Source organism: Lonchura striata, chromosome 3, assembly GCF_050655825.1.
Source record: "Lonchura striata isolate lonStrDom1 chromosome 3, ASM5065582v1, whole genome shotgun sequence".
Lineage (NCBI taxonomy): Eukaryota > Metazoa > Chordata > Aves > Passeriformes > Estrildidae > Lonchura > Lonchura striata.
In genome coordinates this window covers 26548295-26570810 of record NC_140705.1, presented here as the reverse complement: position 1 = coordinate 26570810, position 22516 = coordinate 26548295, and the positions used below count along the sequence as shown (strand labels likewise).

Sequence of the window (22516 nt, the reverse complement as noted above, 5' to 3'; positions counted from 1 at the left end):
GAGTCACAAGTTTGGCTCTCTGGTAGAAACAAAGCACTGTAATAAGTAGAGTTGACAAACAGGTGATGTTAAACCAAAAAGTCTCTCTTTTTTGTTGCCTTTCCCCTTTCTCCCCAATATTTCTGTGAATTAGAAGATACCGTGTTTCTGTACTACAGCTTTTTCCCTTCTATGCATGCTTGAACTACATGTATGGAAGTCTCTTATAAAACTGCCATACAAGTTTTGGTAACTTCAAGAAAGGCATTGTTCAATAAGTGAAGCCCGTGTTTATTTTTTAACTGTTGTTTACATCCATCAAAAATGAATTTTGAGAGCACGTAAAAACTGTGCTTCTTGCATGAAGGCTATTCCTTGCTCCCTCAGAGAAAAAAATACCTTCACTGTGTTTTTGCTAGTTTTGTGGATGGAGACTAGATTTGGGAACTCCTTATGTATACATATTTTCTTTAGTATAGTCTCAGTTTTTAGTTAAAAACAACAAATTAATATCAATCGGTGCTTAAGTGCAGTAACAAAAATTAGATCTCACAGGATTTTTTTTTTTATTTTGATATGTTGTCTTTCTCCTTTCAGAACCTCTGTACCCACACGTCTATCAACAGCATTCCCTGTGGTTTCTTCTGATGTGCTTCACTTGCCTGACCCTGGTGTGCCCTCTCAGATTTCCCCTGCATTTCCACCTGTGTGCCAGGAAGGGCTGTGCCATAATGGAGGGACTTGTCACCCTCTCTCTCTGCCTACTGGGGCCACCTCGTTCCGGTGTGACTGCCCACTACACTTCACTGGTCGATTCTGTGAAAAGGGTAATTGCAATTAATTTTTCTCTATTAGTTATGAAATGAAAGTCTTATACTGCTTTGGAGATGAAAAGGGAGAAGAGGTATTGATTGTCATATTTCTCTGCTTTTCATCCCAGTTATTTTTAGTTAACTGAGGAGCAAATTCATTGAGGTAATTCAAATAATACTTATTTGTAGTGTAAATTAGGTGATATCAGTCAGGCACATTCCTAAGGGTTGCAATTTGAGTTAATGAAAAAAAAATTACGTTTTTTGTGCAAAATTGTAGTGCACAGTTTTAATGTATGTTTTTCAGTGTATTATTTCTGGGACAAAAGTAAGTTGACTTCCTCAAAAGATTATGTTTTCCATTTCTACAGACTTGGTTTTTTCCCATCACTGTATCAGTTCCTTTGTTGAAAAAGATTGATTTTTCTCTGTAACTCATTTATACTTCTACTACTGTTGCTCATAAAGCACAGATCAATCAAATTAACATAATTGGAATCTGAATAAAAAATATTTTTTTTTGTAATTTTGACTTCTTTGTCAGATAAATCAAGGCTATAAAGCAAACTGATCAATATTTCTGTTCTGTAATTGTAATTGCTTTTCATTATTGCTTTTCAGAAAGTTCTTTTTTAGAGTAAATTTCATAGATGGCTTCAAAAAATTTTAGCTTTTAAGGTACTGAGGTTTATGAATTGCAGTAGGTAATTCCCATAGCACTAAAGGGCATTACTGATGTACAGGAAAAGAACCAAAAAAAATGTCTAGAATGTGGTTATATAACTGTATAATCCTCCTAATGAGCTTCCCACAGTATGAAGTAAAAGCAACTAGAGTTAAGAATGCCCTTGCCAGACTACTAGGGTATGTGAGCTAGCATCACATTGTATTACTGTCTAAAAATAGGTCATTGCACTCCCTATATTTGAAAGCAGTCACTGACTGTCAGCTCAAAAAAAAAAAAATTGTCACGTTGCTTAGATATCAGAGAATATTTTACCATATAGCCTTTTCAAGTATATAATACATCATATATTTGCAAATTTTCAGTATTGAAATTGAATCCCATGAGTATTTTCTACATATTTAGTCTCTGGGCATACTCTTTGCACTTGCTTACAATACACTGCAGCTGTGGAAACTGCAACATGAAATAACAAAACTAAAAAAGTGTGTTTCCATAAAAACATGAAATATTCAGTGCTTCAATGAAGTATTTTCAACATTTCAATAAAGTTTTTTTATTTATTTACATTTACATACATTTCATGTGCCAGAATTTCCTTCTGCATTCCAAAGAATGTAGCTGTCATCCTTTTTATCAGCATCATCTGTGATATATTGGATGAGGGCAGGTTCTGGCTCTTTGCAAGGGTTTTGCCAGGAGTAAGCAATATTCAATTTAAGCAAGAGTTTGACAGACATCCTGTGATAATAGACCATATCAGTATGTGTGCATAGCCACTCTGTGGGACTGCACTGGTTCCTTCCACCAGTGTCTGATTGCTGCTTTCTTCTGACCTTCCAGCTGATCTCTCGGTACCCTAGAGAGGCTGACCAAGAACAGAGACTAGACAGAGTTAAAGAATAAAGTCAATATTTATTAAAAGCCCTTAAAGGATACACTTTGGGCAGCACAAGAGCCTGGCCAGGGCTACACTCAAGATGGAGCCAAAACGGTGACAAAATAGATGACCTAAGTTTCAGTCCATTTACACATTGGGGTTAATTGTCTAATTACAGCCTCAGGTTATGAAGTCCCATCCTCTCAGTTTGCTCTCTTCAATTTGCCATTGTTTATGCTTTTTGGGACTGAGGCCATAACAGTTTTCCTTGCTTCTCAAACTGGAAAAGGATTGTTTTGTCTAACTATCCTGTGAAGAGAACTTGCAAACACTTTTATATGAAGTTCAGAGTTACACACCAAGGCAGCACAGAATCTGAAAAATATGAAAGCTAAAATTTAAGGCATCACTATGGTTTGGTGGTTTTAAGGATAACTGACGTGATCTGTGTTTGAATGGTATTCTCTGGGCTGAGTACTTGCATGTGCCACAGACTTCAGGGAAAGTACCTTCTGTTTCATTGATTGAAAAAGGTATTTTTATGTTACTCATTCAAAAAATACAGCGTTCTAAGCCATTTTCTCCTTTGAAGCTTAGCCAGTGCAGGCCAGGAGAGTCCATGCATTAGAAAGAGTTTATTGCCAACTAAACTTCCTAGGAAATTTGTCTTCCAAGGAAGCTTATCTTAGTTGTGTAAATGAAGGGGATGTCTTCTCTCTTTCTTTATGTGATTTTGTTTCAAAAATCATGTGTGAAAATATGACTGAATTATGACTACCCCAATAGCAAATTAAATGCATGGGACTCTTGCCCTAAGTTGCAGTTGTAACCAAATCTCTGATGGTTAGGACTGACTCTACATAAGGTACAGCAGTAACCATTCTGTTCAATAGAACAGAATAGAAGCTTTAAAGAAACCCTGATACAAGTAGCTCCTTTGGAGAACATAACATCAGCTGTACAACCATATTATCCTTTTAATGGTCAAACACTCAGTTTCCATGATATATCTATTTTGCTTTCCTAAAAGTGGAAGAGATGCCTTTTGCTTTCCTGCAGCTTACATAATGAGAGATTAGTATTTCCACATAGGTTGTCTAATAGCTCTAGCATTGGAAAAATAACATTTCTTTTTCCTTTTTTTGTGTGGAGATGATGAATTAAGTTCTCTTTTCACAGAGCTCTGCTTTTACCCTCTAAGACCCCCTGTTCAATACAGGGAACAGCTTCCTCCTTTTTGCTAGTGCTCCTGGGTGAGCCAGGGATGCTATATCTGACATGTTCATTGGCTGGGAGCTCACTGGGGCAGCTGCATCCCAGAGCTCATGCTGACAATTGCATCTTTATACAGATCAGAATATGACTTGATGGATCTTGTATTTAGTAGCTGAAAAGTAACTATAGAATCGAGTGATTTTATTTAATCCTAAATTTTCAATGAGATTGATAATTTAGTCTAATGAAACCAGAATTGGCCCCACTGAACTACGATTATAAACCTTTGATATTCAGAAACCTGCTCTTCAAGAAATCTAGAGAGACCTCATAATTATGAGATTAGCTCATAAATAGGGAGCACTGAAATAATTTTATAATAATTTACCATGGACGTCCCAATGGAGCAAGTAAATTGTCATGTATGTAATACAGAAACTTTATGACAGTCAAGAAAATTTTCTCTTGACTCCTTTAAGATACCCGTGATCTGTTTTAAACATGTTATTATGTATACCTATACATTTCAGTGATCATTTTAATTAATCATCTTTGTGATCTGCCTTTTACCTACCATTAACTAAATTTCAGCAAGAAACTCATCGTACTTACCTGACATATCAGCAGTGCACAGGGTTTTAGATACAAACCCTCTGTGGATATCTTGGCTTCACTAGAATGGGTGAATTTGCTGATTTAATAGCTATGGTAAGATACACTTAGTTTGTTGCTAACTATTTTTATTGTAGTGTATAAGAATATCTTCCAGAGAGAGACCAATGAATGCCATTATCAATTATGTGTTTTAACTTAATGAGTGTTATTAAATGCAATTTCTTGTTTTTATTCATTTGTTATTCAACTAGCAAGCTCTAGCAGATTGCTCTGCCCTTACAAGAAATGCATTCAAGTCATAATTGTCCTTATGGATATATTAGACCAAAGCAGTTTATCTAAATACACTGTGTACTTACTCCAAACAGACACTTCTGAAATATCTCTAAATGACAGTTTTAGAAAATGGAAGTCTATTTCCATTTTTCTAAGTAAATAGAAAAGTATACATGCAAATCAGTGTATTTGCCAAATTCAAACTGAATTTATCAACACTGGTTATATACCAAAGGCCAAAGTGAGAATTTAGTACAAAGCATGGAAGGGCAACCATTTGTGGTCTCTGTTCCCTTTAATACTGCTTTCAGTATTTCTATTTTTCTATTTTTTCTTAACTACAAATTACCAAAGTTAATAGAAAATTAGAATTTAGTACAAGATGTATTTTAAATCTGTGTTAAAATGCAGCATAAAAAATATGTTTGTCATGTAAAATTAATCTTCATTATTCAGTGGTGAGTGCTACACAACTGCTTTCATGCAATAGAAAGGGAGGATTTTATAGATAGGGTATGAAGGGTAGATAGTACGTTCTACACTACCCATTTTTCTTTTTCCTTTCATTATAAATAACCTTTTTTACTTTAACATTAAATGTATCATTCTTTCTTTATTAGCTAAGCTGTGTTATCTGCTTCATTATGAAATTCCCTCACGAGTGGAAAAAAACTGCTATGGTTCTGCTTTAGCATGAAAGCAGATGGTGGTGTATTACTGGAAAGTTCATAGCAATAGTTTGGAATATCAGTGTCTTGCAAGTGTGAAGATAGTATATCCTTGACTGTTAATTATAAGATTAACATTTTTTAAGTCTCCAAAATTTTTAATATTCAGTAAAAGTTTTATAAATTGTTCAATAAAAAACGTACTTAAATGTCATGAGTTAAAACCAGGAAATCTGTTGAATTTGATACATTGCCTGTGTATATTCTGTACATTACTTAAAGGTCAACTTCTTTGACAAAGCTGCTAAAATAGCAGTAAAATGGAAGGCTGTTGCAGGCAATTATGTTGGAACAGTCACACTAAAGACTTTCTTACATTTGTTTCCCAGGATACACTTGTTGAATTCCTGATTTTTTGAGAAATACTTGATAAAATCACCCTGAAGTTTATTTTACAGATGCTTTTCTAGATGTCATTCCCAATTTGACATTTCTAGTTTGTGACACTGATTACCATAATCCATCTCAGATTATGGGGAGTTTTGTCTTTATGTCTTTGTCTTTGAAAAGAAATGTAGCTGGTCCAATTTCTTTTATTTCAGCCATATTTAGAACAATCTCGTGTCTCCAGTAGAATTATTTATCTCCTTAGTAACCTTTATACCATCTATTTATGATTTAAAACAAGTCTGTGACATTTTCCATCAAAAAGAAAAGTGATCCTGTGAAAATTATATAAAGAGGTTGAGGAAAGACAGTTGCACTTTCCACATTGAGGGGCCCAGAAATAAAAAATGGGCTATGGTTACTCCAAAACCTCTGTTTTTCCAGGGTTCAAGTGTTCTTCCACTCATTTTGTTGTCCTTCAAAATCATTCATATCTTGTAAGGCTCTGTGAGCAGGAAAAAAATAATGTGTTTAGAGATATCTATAAATTCCCAGAGTCATTAATTGGGTGTCATTAACCTCAGTTTATGTCTTGACTCATATCTATTGATGTCCCACAATTTGTATTTGTGTATGTAAAACTCTCAAATGGACTCTCTAGTTTTTTGGCCTATATTTGAAAAAAATGTAGCAAGATTTCACTTCAGACTTTTTATTCTTTAGGAAGTGGGTTGAAAATTAGGAACACAGGAGTCTAGTTAAGAAAAATCAAGGATTTAGCCAGTAGTTAACTCTATATGCTGGATTTGATACACTAGTTGAGATTATATCAATTTTCATAGGAAACAGCTATCCATTCCCACAGTTTATTCCATTCATTTTAATTCAATAGAAATATTATTTGTGTGAGCAATGCAAAAGAGAATTGTATAAATTAATTTTCTTCTCTGGACTTTCACTTGAGGATATAATTTTGCACTTTGATTTCAGACAATGCAAACCTTGTGAAGTGTAACTTGTCAACATGTTGTAATACCCTGTGTCTGTGAGCAATCATAGCAGCTTTGCAGTCACCTGGACTTAGCTTATGATCCTTGTTTTTTTTCTTCCTAGTTCAAAAAAGTATGGAGACTTTTTCAAAATGTCTGAAATATTTCCAATCCAATGTAATCTTGCTCTATCAGTTTTATTTTAATGTGGGTTAATTTGCTGAAGTGTTTTTGAAATCAAAGGAAAACTGTGTTTTGAGGGAAATGAAACTGAGTTCACAAGACAGAGGTGAAGCAATTTTTGATTAATCCTTCTTATGCTCTCCTGAACATTTTTGCAGAATTTTGCCACTTCAGAAACAAGTGTCAGTATGAGCTTTCATGCAACATAATATCTCATTTTCATTTAATTTAGATTTTATGTCCCAGATTCAGTGAAGCATGTAAGCTTTACATGTGTTTAATTTTAAGAGTGTAAGGAACCTCAGTGATTCATGGGATTTATGTTCAAGATGCAGATATTCTACTACATCAGATCCAGGCTTAGGATCCCTCCATTCTATTTTTTGTTTGTTCATTCATATATGCTTATTACTTAAAATCAACCTACATCTCAAATCCTTCCAGAAGACTTAATGAAATTATAAAGGGATGTGACAGTTTTCTATGATTGTTAAGACTAAATATGAGATTAAATGAAAGTTTAAGATACACTTTAATTATACCTAGGGGGAGGATAATGAGAGAGTTTGTTGAGATGTGGAAAGATCTCTTCAAAGCACTAACAAACTCATAAAAACTGCTGTCCCAGTGTCTGTGAAGTTATTTATCATTGCAGCTGCCATCTACCCACCAACCAATGAGCTCCAGAACAGCTGTAGAGTCTTCAGCTATAGTATATAATATAGAATTAAATACTATACTCTAGAGCTATATGGTTCTCTTATTTAACGGAAATGTAATATATATTTCACTAGTCTGTCCTGTGAAATAGATTATGGAGCCTGTTGAGCATAAGTTGCTTTGAGAAATTATGGTGAAAAAAGTTAATAATTATAGAAAATTTTAATAGAGTTGTCAGTTTGCTAGTACAACCTCTGTCTTTTATTCACATCCATTCACATGTAGTCATGAGCCATTTAAAATAAGAAGTGATGGTTTTAAGTATTGCTTATAGTTGCTTATTTTTATTCAGATTTTATTAAAAATGAGATAGCTGTAGCATTTTGCTATAAGGATTTGCATAAATGAGCATTTCTGGAAAAAACAGTTGATAAAAGCAGTGGAAAAATCTATGTCTCCTCATCACATAGACCAGACCTGTGAAATTTTGCCATTTCTAGCATTTGGTATTTGAATCACTATTTCTTTAATGTGGATTAATGTTTTCTTATCATAATAATTTTATGAGAATTTTAACAATTTGATAACAAACTCTATTCTGGGCAAGAGAAGATAGCAGAAAATGAAATAGTGGTGAGTTTACAATTTGCGGGGAACAAACTTTTTCCCCTTCCTTTTACACTTGAAAATGTTGATATAAAGTTGATTCTTTCTAATGCTTGCAATGTATTTGGCTGCAATGTCCCAGTCCTTTGAGTAATTTTTCATTTGAAGGTAATCATTGTTCTGTAAGTGACAAAGACTTGCTTTTTTCTTGCTTTATTTATCCGTTTATGGCATTTTCTGGGAAAACCTTCTTTCAGTAACTCCTGAATTGCAGCTATTTGTTCTGTTGAACTAACTTGCCGATAATCAAGTAATCTGCAAAACTTCTGTGTCTCCCATGCCAGTATGGCAATGCTTATTTTCTGAGTTTGACTCATTTGAGTTCTTCCCCAGGAAATACTGTGTAACAAAGCAGGTGAGGTATTAAAAAATGCTTTTGAGCTGTATTGTGTAACATGTAAAAACGATATATAGAAGACTGTGTGTGCTTTTACAGCACAGTTAATTTAATAGTTAGTTAGAAATTATTTGTGGTATTGAATTAGGATAACAGTATGCTTTACTACTTGACATTTTGATTTCAAGAATGCTGTGATTGAAAACAGAGGGTTTTTCATTCCTTCACACAGGGTGTGAAGCTGTGGGTCTGCTCCCAGAGCACTTTCAGGAACTTTCAGCTAGCTGAGTGGAGTGAACATCAGAATTCTCTAGGGACCTCAGTAAAGTGTTCTGCTCCAGGACCATGCCACCTCCCAAAGCCAGTGGCCAGTTTGGAAGGATGCTGCCTACTTACATAATGTGGCTAAGGAGAAAATGGCTTTGTTGTTTCCTGCTTTAAGCATAAATTTCTAACTCAAGCATGAAACCCCACATTATTTCTAATTAAGAGTGTCTGACACATTCTTTTTCATGCATCTTCATGGAACACTGGTGCCTGTATTTACATAAAATCTTAAACTGCTGGTGTTTAAAGAGTAAAATTTATAATATAGGTGTTAGGAAGTTACCATTGTGAGGCTCCTCAAGCTTCCAACCTCCTTCTAAGGAAGTCACTTCTTTTATGAAAAATAAAATCTTGGTTTTCTTTCCACAATTGTCCTTTCTTTATATTTTGTAATAACAGTTTGTGATGAAAAAATAGGCAAGTAATTATACAGCAAAAACATTTTAGTTATTTAGCATTTTAGTTGCCAAGGGAATCTAGGGTTCAGAAGGTGAATTTCCTAGTAGCATGACACACAGTTATATACTTAAATTCTACATGGATGTGAATCAGTTCTGTGCAGAACATGGAGAGGTTCAAAACTTGTCAGCATGTAGACTCTCCCTGTGTTTTAGTGGAATTACTGAAAATTCTGAATACATCATCAAACAGAGCAAAGGATTGAGACATTGCCCAAACACATATTCTGTTATATTCATGCTTCAAACAATTACTTCCTTAAATGAAAAAAAAAATCCTATGTAACTTGTATTTCCCTGTATCAAGAATTTCCTTTAATGCTATTTTTAGCCTATAGAAGACAAAAATAAAACTACTGTATTATAAGTAAATAGTAAAAGACAATTGTATATTGAATACTATAGAAAATATGCAAATATGAAGAAAATAAACTCAGGGGAAAAAAAGACAAGGCCCTATTAGCTTCTACCAACCAAAATGGAAAACTATAGATTCATCTGACTGCCAAAGCTGTTTTCCAACATGTGGCATGATTCCTAATATTATCTTCTGGAATTTGTAAATTAATGACTGTTTCTTTCCATTCATATGTACAGTTGGCTTCAGCAACTGGTGAATGTCAGCAAAATAAAGAACAAAAGTCAATCAAAGATTTATATTAATCCAATGTGTACAGCCACAAGTCTTTTAAGTAACTTTTAGAGTTTGACAGCAGAAGCCCAGACCCTGCTGTACACCTGTGTCTTCACATGCATTTTCTTACATTAAAGGGAGTATTCTACTGAGTTTTGGGGTTTATGCAGCACAGTTGCAAAATTTTAAAGTTTTATCACTGTAGGTTTGTCAGGTATAAATTACAGAGTTGTTGTTGTAATAGGAAAAAAAACTACATAAGGTGGGAGTGTTCTTACTAAATACATATATACTTCATCAAATGTCTAGCTAAAAGCATTGTAGAATCACTACACAACCCTCTCTGTTTAGAGATTCTTATACAGGAGTTCTACAGAAACTCCTATTAAATTAATTATTCCCTTGATATAAAGGTATTTTAAACCACTCATAAAAATATTAATGTAGACAAAAGGTGCAGAAAATCAAGACTTTCCATGCATTAAAAAAAAATTGAGTATAAAGGGACTTTTCATTCTTTGTTCTTTGAGATCCAGCAGACTGCATAATTTTCTTCCTTTAAAGTTGAATTCAGAGAGACTCAAGAGAGGAAATAAGAATATGGAATTCATTTCAGGATGATCAGAACCAGTCTCCCATTTTTCAGCATTGCTGGAGACCAACCCAAGTGCAATTGAGAATAAGAGAAAGAATGTCAGCCCAGATTTAAAGCCTGAATAGTCCCATGAATAATCCAGCCACTGATGCTTGTGGGTCTAAAATTTATCCAGGGATGCTGGGGAGGTAAAAGATTTAAAAGGACCAGTAACAATAAATTTTGTTTGAACAGAACATTTTGATCCAAAATATTGGCTCAAAATGTGTGTTTCAAGGGTCATCCTGGGGTTTTGTTTGTTTTGCTTTGTTTAGGATTTTAGGTCAATTAAAAAGGTTATTAAGCCTTTAGTCCCAGTTAGATATGTTACATATGTTGATAACATTTAAGAAAAGGAGAGGGAACAGGATAAAGGAATTACTACTGTGCACTTAGCAGTCAGGACAGAATTGTGAGGTTGTGTGATAGGGCAGCTGAACAATAAAACTAATTTTTAAATACAAATCTAGAAAAGGAAAATAAAACAGTTATAAAGAAATGTAGTCTTTGGTATTGTACTTAATCTATCTGAAGTCCTCTTAAAAGGATAAGAAAAAATTCTTGGTCACAGCTAGTAAATACTCAGAACTCTCTGAGGAAGGAAATTACTGTTTTATATTTGCCATTTACACAAACTCTTTCAGTTTGCAGTGTTAATCATCCTATCTCAGAGCAGGGAATGCCTGCCACTTTGTAGTTGCTAAAAGATGTCAAATGGAGTTTTACCAATCTCTGCATCTGTTTGCATTTTCTGTTACCTGTGAAAAATACATCATATGTTTGTTGCATTTCCAGAACCACAACATTCTTCATTCTTTCTTCTGGCTCCAGCAGTAGAACTTTGAAATCCTGCTGCATTGTTACAGTTTCAAAAGCAGTAGATTAATATTTTGCTAATCTATTGCTGTAGTTTATTTTTTACATTAACTTGCCGAAAACATACAGGACTCTGTGAGTAGTGATGAACCTCACTCTCCATGACATTAAGGTTTTTATAAGTTCTGGAAATATCTTCATTTATCTATGCCACAATTTTTTGCTCATAGCATGGCTGTTTTCACTTTCTGCTTTAAAAGGTGCTCCGCTAACAAGAAGTGTCTTTCCCCTAAATATTTGATTCATGAGTCTTTTAGAAAGTTATAATCAATATCTGTCTACTAAAAAACAAAAAGTGAAGGAGAAAAATGCCAAAAGCATCCATGACAATACTAAGAAATGTCATTAAAATAGATTCTTTTTTGAAACCAGAAATGTTTCAGTGTTGAAATCAGAAATGTTTCTTACTGACCCTGATCAATGCTGTTTCTTCTTCTCTTCCTTACTGTTATGTTACAGACCACATAATACTATATTTTATTTCCTGGCTTTGTTCTCCCAAATAGCAATAAGCTATTTATATTCTATTGCATATATTTTTAGAAAATACAAGAATCCCTATATTTCAATTTCATAATTGTTTTATAGGTTTTCCAGCTACCATTTGTTGTTTGTTTATTCTCCCTCATTTTTATTGTAGTTTTTACAGACCTTTTTGACCTGGCAACCATGCCAGGGCAGTGTGAGCAGAAATAAAATAAACTGACTCAACATCTCTTTTTTTTAAGCCCTGATATAAAGAAAAGGACATTTTTATCGTCTGCTATTTGACAATTTCTTTGTCACAGAATTACAGAAACTTTAGGGTTTGAAGGAACCTCTGGAAATCATCCAGTCCCACCTCCCTGCCCAAGCAGGGTCACCTAGAGCAGGTGACACAGGAACATACTCAGGTGGATTTTGAATGTCCCCAGAGAGGGAGATTACATGATCTCCTGGGCAGCCTGTTCCAAAGCTCTGCCACTCTCAGTGTAAAGTTCTTCCTCATGTTGAGATGAAACTTCCTGTGTTCTAGTTATGGTCATTGCTTCTCATCCTGTCTATGGGCACCACCATAAAGAGCCTGGCACCATCCTCCTGCCACCTGCATTTGAGATATTTATATGCATTTATGGGATTCCCCCCCTAAGTCTTTTGTCCTCTGGACTAAACAGGCCCAGCACTTGAAGTCTTTCTTCATAAGAGAGATGCTTCAGACCCAGACATCTGCATGACCCTTTTCAGTAGCTCCTGGTCTTTCTTGTGCTGCGGTGCCCAGAAGTCCAGGTACACAGTAGTCTAGGTACCAGGGCCGAGTCATTCTTTTGTACATTCTCCCACTCAGGTAGAAGTCTCCTTCCTGGTGTGTGGCCACTGTTACAAACTTGTGTCACCCTTTTTCTAATCCAACTACATGGAAAACATTTCTGATTTGCAGTCCAGACCAGTTTAATTAACTAGTTAAAAGTTAAGTTAATTTTACAGATGCAGCAAAGCATATGTGAGCCTGTCATGTGCCATCTGCCACACTACTTTCTGAGGCAGTCTGGGCCATGCAGCACCCACCTAGATTAGCATTTCTCTGAATAACCTCATTTTGCATGAGTCAGCAGGAGATGCATTCTGTGATAAAGGTTTCACTGTGGTTGTGGCTACAGTGCATGTAGTGGTCCCTGTGGTGGGGAGGGCAGCTCAGTAGAATTGTTTTGTATCCCATTTAATAGGGAATGTAGGTGAGACTAGAAGTGAAAGTGAGATTCTTTGCTACTGATGTGTTACTGAATGCTTAGTAGATAAAATGCTTTTACTTTAAATACTCCTTCAATATTCTTCTTGGTTTGGTGTGCTATTGATGTATAATTTGTTTTCTCTGTGGTTATCTACAATTGATAATGAAAGTAACTTTGAAAATTAGATAATTAGTAAACAAAATCACAATTAGTAAACAAATTCAGTTATCTCTTGGTAGTATTTCTTGGTAGAAATCTGAGTGCAATTTCAGAACTAGTAATAATATCCCAAGTCCTACTTGGGCTGCTTTTCTTAAAAGTCCTTGAATGTTTCCCTAACATCATCACTGAATGAAGACTGAACTATGGAGTTTCTTTCTTTATTTGTGGAAAAAAATTAATGGGTTTGGACAACATGTGTAGAAAAAAAAAGGGTTGTTTTTTTTTTTGAAAAAGTGAATTTTCCAGTTAACACTTCACTATGTAGTATTGTGAAGTCCTATTTACTTCCTTTTTTAACCCTGGGATGTCTGATCATGCAAAGCATTGGTTTATACAAGCCAATATACTATCATAGCAAGTAAGAGGCTCAATTTAATTAGCAGCCATTGTGATCTTTAAAATTATTTTTTTAATGGGAAAAATGGTGGATGGGAAGCAAAAAATTCCATGAAAATTTGAGGTTGAAATTTTGTTAACATATACACCACCTAAAGAGACAATGCTAGGAAATAATTGAAGAATTTGAGTAAAAAGATGAATACAGTCACTGCTATCAGATAGATTATTTCAGAAAGTATATCCAAATACTTGTGTACAATTTGACACTAGCAATCACTGTGCTTTATTCATTCTGTCTTTAACCATAAAACCTATGGCCTGTACTTTTTGTTGTTCTGATGGTTCCATAAGCCATTCTCTGGAAATCTGCAGGAGCTTGTTGCTTATTTTCCTTGTTTCTGTGACCACTCAACCATCACATGTATGATAGAGCAGAGAATAGAATCCACCACCCAACTTTACTTGGTGCTCTGCACATGTCACATCAGAGCTACAATAAGGACAAATGAAAGGGAGAAAGGATTTAAGGAGGAAGAGTACATATATTCTGAGATTAACTGAATCACTTAGAGACCACAAAAACAGTTTTCTTTGGCTATACATAGTGGATTATAAAGCTGAATCAAAGGTGGCAAAGAGAAATACCCTCACAAAATTGGATTATATGAGAAAGAGTTTGACTTGAAAGAAATACATTTTGGAGATAGATTATGTCCTCTAGCATTTCAGAATTAGCTTCCTGAAGCAAACTGTTCAATTATTTGATATTAACAATAGAAGGGGTACTTGCACTGACAATGTTCAGTGTAAGGGAAGAAATAACAAAGCCAAATATTCTGAAAGAAACATAAAATGAACTGTCACAAGTCAAAGAATGCAACTGTTTCTCAGTTTCTTAGTGTCAACACAGTGTATTTGAGGAAAGAAAGAAAAACCAGATAAAGAAGTGAGAAGAGCATCTTTGCCTCTATCTCCAAGTAAACCTAAATTCATTTCATAGGGCAAAAACCTAGGCAGACTATGTCAGGACATTAAAAGCAGCTCAATCCATGCTCTGTAATAAATTATTTTCCAGTTATGGATGTATTTTATTTTCTATTATAGTCTGAAAAATATAGTGCATGATACAGAAACTGTACTTTTAAATAACACAGGGGACTAAAAATCAAGTTCACCTGTATTCTTGAATTAGCCTCAGACTTATTCTATGACTTTGGAATTCTGTTCCCTCACTGCAATTCTTACTGCATTTTCTTCTATGGTTTTCTTTGTTTGGGGTTTGTGGTTTTTTGTTTGTTTGGTTTGGTTTTTTTGGGGTTTTTTTGGGATCATGATGATGTGATTCTACTTGTTAATTATTAATTCATTTGTCCATTCTCTATCTAGATGGCTTGTCAAATTTCAAGGGTTGTCTCAAGGAGGTCTTTATTTACATCTTCCCTAATCATGGGATGTCTGATAATTCAGATCATTTGTCTTTGAAAGCTAATACAATATCATAAAGAGCAAGAAGCTCAATGAATTAACAGGTGCTGTAATCTCTCAAGTAAAACATATTTGACACCAGTCATATTCCAAAAAAGTTAAATCTAAATGCATTTTGTCTGCAAAGGATTATCAGATCACCCAGAGGGAGTCAGTGTTCTTCCAAACCGACTGTCTTTAACAGTCAGCACAGACACACTCATTCTGACAGTGCTTGTCAATAGAAACATTAGATTGTGGATACAGATACTTCTGTTCAACAGTCTTAAATCCACTGCCCAGTATGTAAGACCAGCCACAGAGGATCTGATTCATTATGTTTCACAGAACACAAGAGTTTAGTTTTTTTTTCTCTGGAATGGTCGCATGTATATCATCAGTAACTTTTTTTTTTCTTCTTTATTTTCCCAGAAGAAAATTTCTTCTCTCGAGTATTTTAAAATTTAATACATTCATGGGAAAAGTAACTTTAGGATTCATTTACGCTGAACAGGTTTTAAATATAAATTTTCCTATATTAGCACTCTCCATATATATCAAGTATCCACAATTAAATCTTGGCAACAAATCCTTTTTGTTATTAATAGAAAATATACCTGTCTAGTAGTTACATAAATGCACTTTCTTCCAGTTTCAATGGAATGGGTTGCAGAAATAATTTTTTAAAACCTTTTTCTTGGTGCATCTTTCCTTGGTGATTGGTTGACACAAAGAGAAAACAACTCACAAGCTGGATGCGCAGCACATATTCAACATGTTAAGAAAGCTATAGAAGCTCTGATATGTAATTTATCTGGAGAGAAATCTAAATTCAGAGTTTATTTGGTTTCATACAGATTTCAATGAAAGAAAATCCAGGTCTCATCCTATAAGTGTTACTTAACTTGCTATAATATATGTCTGGTTGATGACATGATAACTTTTTCATATCATATTCCAGATTATGTTTCCTTATTAGCCTTTTGAATCATACTTTGACCAGATGCTGCATGATTGCTCCATTCTATGCATGTCCTTATGATCTGTGACAGATGGTCATGCTCTGACTTTATCTGAAAAATCACTTGTCTTGAAGCAGTGTGTGAAGAAATCATAAATAATGTGATTTTATTAGCATAGGAATTCACACATTTGAAAGAATTACTACCATCTGTGTGCATTAGTGCAGCATCATGCCTTGTACATCAGATCTGATTCATGGTCTGCCAAGTTTGACTAGAAATTAAATTACTCAGTATTTTTCTGTCTAAGAACTTGCAGACAGGCCTCTGTATGTCCATCCAATTGCTGATACCAATTGCTGGATACCAGAAATATGTTACTGTGAACTTTTTCACATATGACTATGTGCCAGAGGACTCTGCTTATGATCGTATATAAATAAATACAGTAATTTTATTATATGCCATATTCTCCATATGGTTGGGAAGAGGTTTTGCCTGGAAGTTGACCACCCCAAACCAGATCATGTTTCCTTTGACTCATGCATCAGGTCTACAGAAAACCATGTAGAAAACTTTAGCAGACATACTCTCCTCATACCATCAGTGGAAAATCAAAGGCTCCATATGACAAGATATCTTTAAAAGACTTGGACATAGCTTTAGATGTGTGTATATATTTAGGCTCTGATTAGTTCTTAAAACACAGATGCCATGCAGGATCCAAATAGTTGTTTTCTAGAGTTCAAATCCATTCAGCTCCCCTCCTCAGCATTCTGCTATTCCACTTGAATCTCCAATCACAAAACAAAGTAGCTCTATAAATAGACAATCTTTTACAAACATCACAAACAGGTTCATTTGTGTCCATAAGCAAAGTCATAGGATGTGCAGTGTGAGGGATACTTTTCATGTCATTTACAGAGATATCTCAGTAGGTTTCTGATTCCAGTGAGATTTTGGTACCTTCCATTGTAGAGAGCTTATTAAAACTGAAATAAAGTGATTAGGCATTAAATGTGATTGAAGATTGTTTGGCTGTTACAAAATTCACTATTTTTGTCAAACAAATTACTCCCATCCTCTCTTAAAGTAAAATTATTAGCAGTTTTGATTTAAAAGGCTAAGTATTGAAACCTATTAGAGACCCAGTCACTACTTGGAACTTAATTTAACATTTTCAGCCTATGGAACTGTCTTAAATGAGTGACAATATGATTCCTCATAGACCCAACACTAAAAGTCACTTGCAGTTTGGCTTAGAGAATAGATTTCTGAGGGGTGATTACACTTTTCTTGTCATTTATCTTTACACAAAGTTGCCGTCTAAGTTGTTGAAAGTAATAATGGAAATACATTCTAATGCAAAGTCTTAATATATCAGTACTATTTCCCATTTTTTTTTTCTTTCTGTGTTGTAAGAGCTGGTAACAGCTCTCACATATTCTGTTTTGTTCTAGTCTTCTGGCTTCAAAAACTGAAATCATCCAGATATTTGCCAGTACTTTCTGCAGATGTCTCAAAAAGGAATGAAAGGCAAAGCTGTCTGAACTCAGTCTGATAAGATCATTTCCATCTGAATGAAAACTTGCTATTGAGTAGTCTGTCACTTTGAAGCCTCTTAGCCAGCACTCTCTGGTATCACTGGAGTATGTGTTCAATTTGAATATTGATACAACAGCTGCAGGCATCTGTTTATATTTCATGAAAGCTGCTGTCATTAGATATTCAAAAGGTTGAGATAATATTTCTCTGAGTTTTTTTCTTTTAGCATAGAGTACAACAATTCTGTGGTGCCTCTTGCATGAAAAAAAAGATCAAATAAATCTTCATACAAAATATGCACACTATGTTTGAGTCATTAGGGGAATATACAAACAGGCAAGTATCTAAGCCGAGGTGATTAATTTCTTTTTTTCTAATGTGTGGTCCAGAAATCATGAGAAAGTTATCTACTATATAACGCAACTCCACAATAATTGAAGTTATGCAGATACTTAAGCAGTAATTTACAGAACTTGCTTTTGACTTATGTATCAGTCCTAGATGAAGTACTGTGTAATAGGGTAATTTTTGCTACAGGAGACTGTTCAGTATTATGTATACAAATTAAACACTTGATGAAGAATTTGCTATATTAAATATGCAAATTAAACTTCAGGAAGACATGTAACTGAATTAGCACTGAGAAGTTCTTGGTATTCTGTAACTTACTTGGAGATTGCTTCAGAGAAAAACCATGAAAACTTCTGCCTGAGAGAACAAAAGTCCTTAGCTAAAGTTTGATGAGAAAAGTATTAACAATATTTCCCAAACTAGGGTAAAGTGGAACAGTAAACTTACTCTACTTCGGTACTATTGATTATGGCCTCCTGGAATGCTTCATTATCAGCCAACTATGCATTGCTTATAAATGCATTAGAGTTTTGGGACAAATCAGTCATTGTTAAAATTGGCAGTTTAGTCCCTAAAGACAGACAGTGTGCAGAGCCTAGATATGTGTGGTCCCTCAGTAACATCCCTCTTGTACTTCTACTACTTTCCAGTTCATTTTTTTACAAACTATAAAGTATCTTATTGATTGAGTTCTGAAAGTTGTAAATGTGATTTATGAGTTACATTTGATTAAAAGTGTGGCTGCTCTAGGGGACACAGGGATTTCTTCCCCCTGGTCTAACACTAAGTAAATCACTTAAATCCATTACCTCAGAGAGTATGCCCTTTAGAAAGACTAGTAAAAATGGAAACTTGCATTGGAAAACCATATAGGAGATCTTTATTTTAACCAGAGTGCCAGGTGAAAAAAGATGCATGAGGATGGGATAACTAAAACATTGCAAACATTACTCACTAGAAGGTAAAGTAATGTAGTTTTTCCAGCAATTTTGTAAGTACAGCAGTTTGAAGATAAAGTAAAACTTGACAGCAGGGTAAGTAGCTAAGTTGTCACTACTGCCACTGTCCTTTTAATTATACTTTTATTTGATGTGCAGTGCTATGTAGCCTGACAGGAAGGAAAGTTTATCTTCTAAAAAACAAAAAGCAAATGGGAGAAGAGTAGCTTTTAACCAGACAGCACATTTTCCTAGATTTTTAGAAGTAAGTATTTGTCTTTCAGATTGTTTACATATAAAAGAAGAGATCTTTACAGTCTTTGGAGTTGCACTGCTTTTAAGTTAGAACCAAGGGAAAATAGAGTGAAGATATGTGATGTGTGTTGGTGTCTCTTCTACTAATTAAGATTAGGTGTTTTGTGAGTGCCCACATGACTTATCTCTTGTGGATGATATCCAGTGAGACTGTAGTCTGTAAGTTTAAAAGAAAAATGTCTCTCTCTTTATCTTCAGCCTATAAAATTGGCTAGAAGATTGTGCTTGCTCTACCAATTGATCAAACTAACCTTGCAATGTGCTGCAACTTCTTTCCTACATTAATCATTTTCCTAAGATTCATTTGGCAAGAAGAATATTTCAAGTCTTTGCATTTCAAGGTGTGAAGTATTCAGGAAATTAACGATTAACAAGGGCTGAAAGAGCATATTTAAAAAGTGATTGGATAACTTTTCCCCATTATGCATGAATTTTCATCTTTTTAACATAACAATTATATTAGTTGCATCTTTCTTTGACACAAGATATCAATAGCTGTAGTGGTGTAGCAAACAGTTACAGAAACCACGTGATGAAATTTTTAAGTATTTGACAAATTATTGCTGAACCTTTAGGCATGCATTCCTATACAGTCTCCCCATGAACATCCTGTCCTCAAACCACTGACAGCTTTACATGCTTCTTAGTTCAAACAGTGCAAAATTAAATGCTTCCTTCTTTTGGACCAAACATGTAAGTTGTCATAAAAATACTTAGCCTGAACTGCTGGATGGATAATATTTAGTCAAACAGTAGTGTAAAGATGCAGACAATACTTTCTTACTTGCTGAGATCCATGGACTTCCTAATATGACAAAATGTACCTTAAAATAATTGCATCACTTAAGGATGCTCTGTTTTTTTCCTCAGAAACATCTGCCTTGTAAAATGCTCTTGTAAAATGTTGTATTGAGCTTTCTCAACAGAGTCTAGAAAATAACAACAATAATATTTTAAAACACTTCAGTTCTAATTAGTTAATCTAAAAAAAAAATGCTTCCTTATAATAGGTAGAAACATGTGGTAGCACAATACAAGCCATGGTAACTCACTTTTAGGAATGACTATATATAAATATATATATAAATATTGACCATATGCAGTTACTCAATCTAGCCCCTCTGTGCAAAGGTGTAATTGGGCAAGTGAGCTCTAGAGGCTAGGTAATTTTCTTTTCTTAGCTCAAACCTACCAGCAGCTTTAACTAATGTTGTCAGATTTCTCAGTGTAGTTTCAAAGGAGCAATGAAGTCCCAAGATTTAGTTTCTCAGGCTTGAATATCAGTATTTAGGATTATATTTGTGATATTAAGCTAAGTCTTCAATTAATGCAAACAGAAACCAGTAAGCCTGCTACCTTAATTTAAAAAAACTTAACCGAAACCCTGGAGGGACCTTCAATTTGATTCATGATTAAATAGCTTAATTTGATAGTTTAGTTCAGGAGTTGCAGTTACAGACACAGATTATTTTTTCTCATAGTCTCGTGATAACTAGAATTAGTGATGTTTTTTATGTTAGCTATTTTTACCAGATTTCAGGAGAATGGCTTGAGCTTTATTAAAAATTCAAACGGCTTAAATTATTAAAAATTCAATGGCTTGGATTTTTATAACAATGGCATGAGTTTTCCAATGTTTTCTGCTCCTCCAATATATGAAAAATATGTTCTTCACTGAGTGATAGCTTGCATATATTTTACTCCTACTGTTCATGCAGTGCCAAAAGATGGGTTTCAATTAAGAATGAACTTTGTGTTTTTGTTTATCCATCATACCTCTGCATAGCTACATAGGTGCTCTATTCACCTATGCACTCCAAGCACCTGGCACTCCAAGCCAGCTGCAGTCAGTTATGTGCCTGTCAGGTCACTGTCCTACCTGCTGGGAGAAATATCCAGTAATTGAGCTCCTCAATTATGCCCTTCCTATTTCACTGCATCACCAAAACTGCAGTCTCAGTTGTTCTGGAGTGTTTGTAAATTTAGTGGTTCTGACTTCACACAGCACTGTGCAAAGCCACTTTTCTGAATGCATGAGTGCCCATCCAAAAGGGACAGCAGGCAGTACAGTTCTTTCCTTTTCTTCCTCATTCTTTGTTGTGCAGACATTGCAAATCTGGGAAGTAATACAATTTTAAAATCCTTAAAACTGAGGAGTTTTCTGAAGTAACTTTCCTAATATCCTCTTGCATGTTTGCTTACTTGCCTGCTTAGATACCTTTGTCATTGCTTGCCACGGCCAGAAAGGAGTCACCAGATGTGTTTGTATCCTAGAGGTGTACAAAAGAAGTGGAAATATTTTTATAAGACTATTAAGATGCTAAAGGAATTTAGGAGATATGAAGATGCTCAGTCTTAAATCACAGAGTCCCAAAGCATCTGTAGCGATGCCAGCTCATCATGGACTTTGCTGAAAACATACTTTGCAAGGAACTTCATTGTGTTAGAATTTGATACAATCAGTGCAGTATAAGCAATCACTTTATAATTGTCAGTAAGTCCTTTTCTAGTAACCTTTCATTGGGAGCACTATAAACAACCAGTAAATTGGGATATAAAAGTGTCTGAGTGAGCTAACATGTGGAGACCAAATGGATGCAGACACTGGGGCATTGCTGGTGCAAATCTCTCCTTACCATTAACAGGGGACCAGCCTTCCTGCCCATGGTGGGGAAGATCAGACAGCCTGAGAATGGAGTCAGGCAGATCAGGGTAAATGTTCCTCACAGAAAGCCCTGGCCTCTTGGCAGCAGTAGTGTTGGTGGTGCTGGTGTCCAGGTAATAAAGTTTGGAAAGGAGGTGGGATAGGTCAGGGCAGCATTCCCAGCCAGACAGAGTCCCAAAGCTCTTTGTCCCTCAGTGGTCAGAGCTCCTCTCAGTCACAGAAACAGAGAGGGAATACCTGGCTCTGATTGAGCCAGATTCCTGAGGCAGATGGTGGCAGGAAGCTGCTCCCCACCTCTTACTCTGAAGGATTCTCCACAAGAATGAAGCTACCTTTACACTGAGGTACAGGATGGGTTTTTTGAGTCATCAGGGTTTAACCTGTCCTATGGAGAGTTAAACTCAAAGCTAAAACCAAGAAGAGAGTTGTAATTGTTATCCAGACAGTAGTGTGTTATGTTTGAGCTTACTGGGCCATTGCTAAAGGCATAGGTTTTTCAACTGTCCTGATGTGCTGGACTGACTGCTCTTCCTGAGTGTAAACACTTGAGCAGGAACACTGCTTTTCCACTATATAAGGAAAGTTATTCTTATTTAAGAGGATTATTTGGAAATTGTCTATCATTTCATGATGCTGAAATGGTAAACTCACATGTGAATCTTAACTGTTATTTTAATTAGGTTTTGTTTAGCCCAGATCTGCATATATTTCACATTACCATTATT

The 22516-nt window shown here is 35.1% G+C and overlaps 1 protein-coding gene across 1 annotated transcript in view; it reads left to right on the top strand.

The window, feature by feature from the left end:
* The window catches only part of EYS (EGF-like photoreceptor maintenance factor), a 245396-nt gene that overhangs the window by 55850 nt on the left and 167030 nt on the right, over positions 1-22516 (top strand). Inside the window, exon 3 of the mRNA XM_085574728.1 lies at positions 577-806. Within this exon, the coding sequence (XP_085430854.1) occupies positions 577-806 (230 nt within the window). The remainder of the gene's footprint in view (positions 1-576; positions 807-22516) is intronic.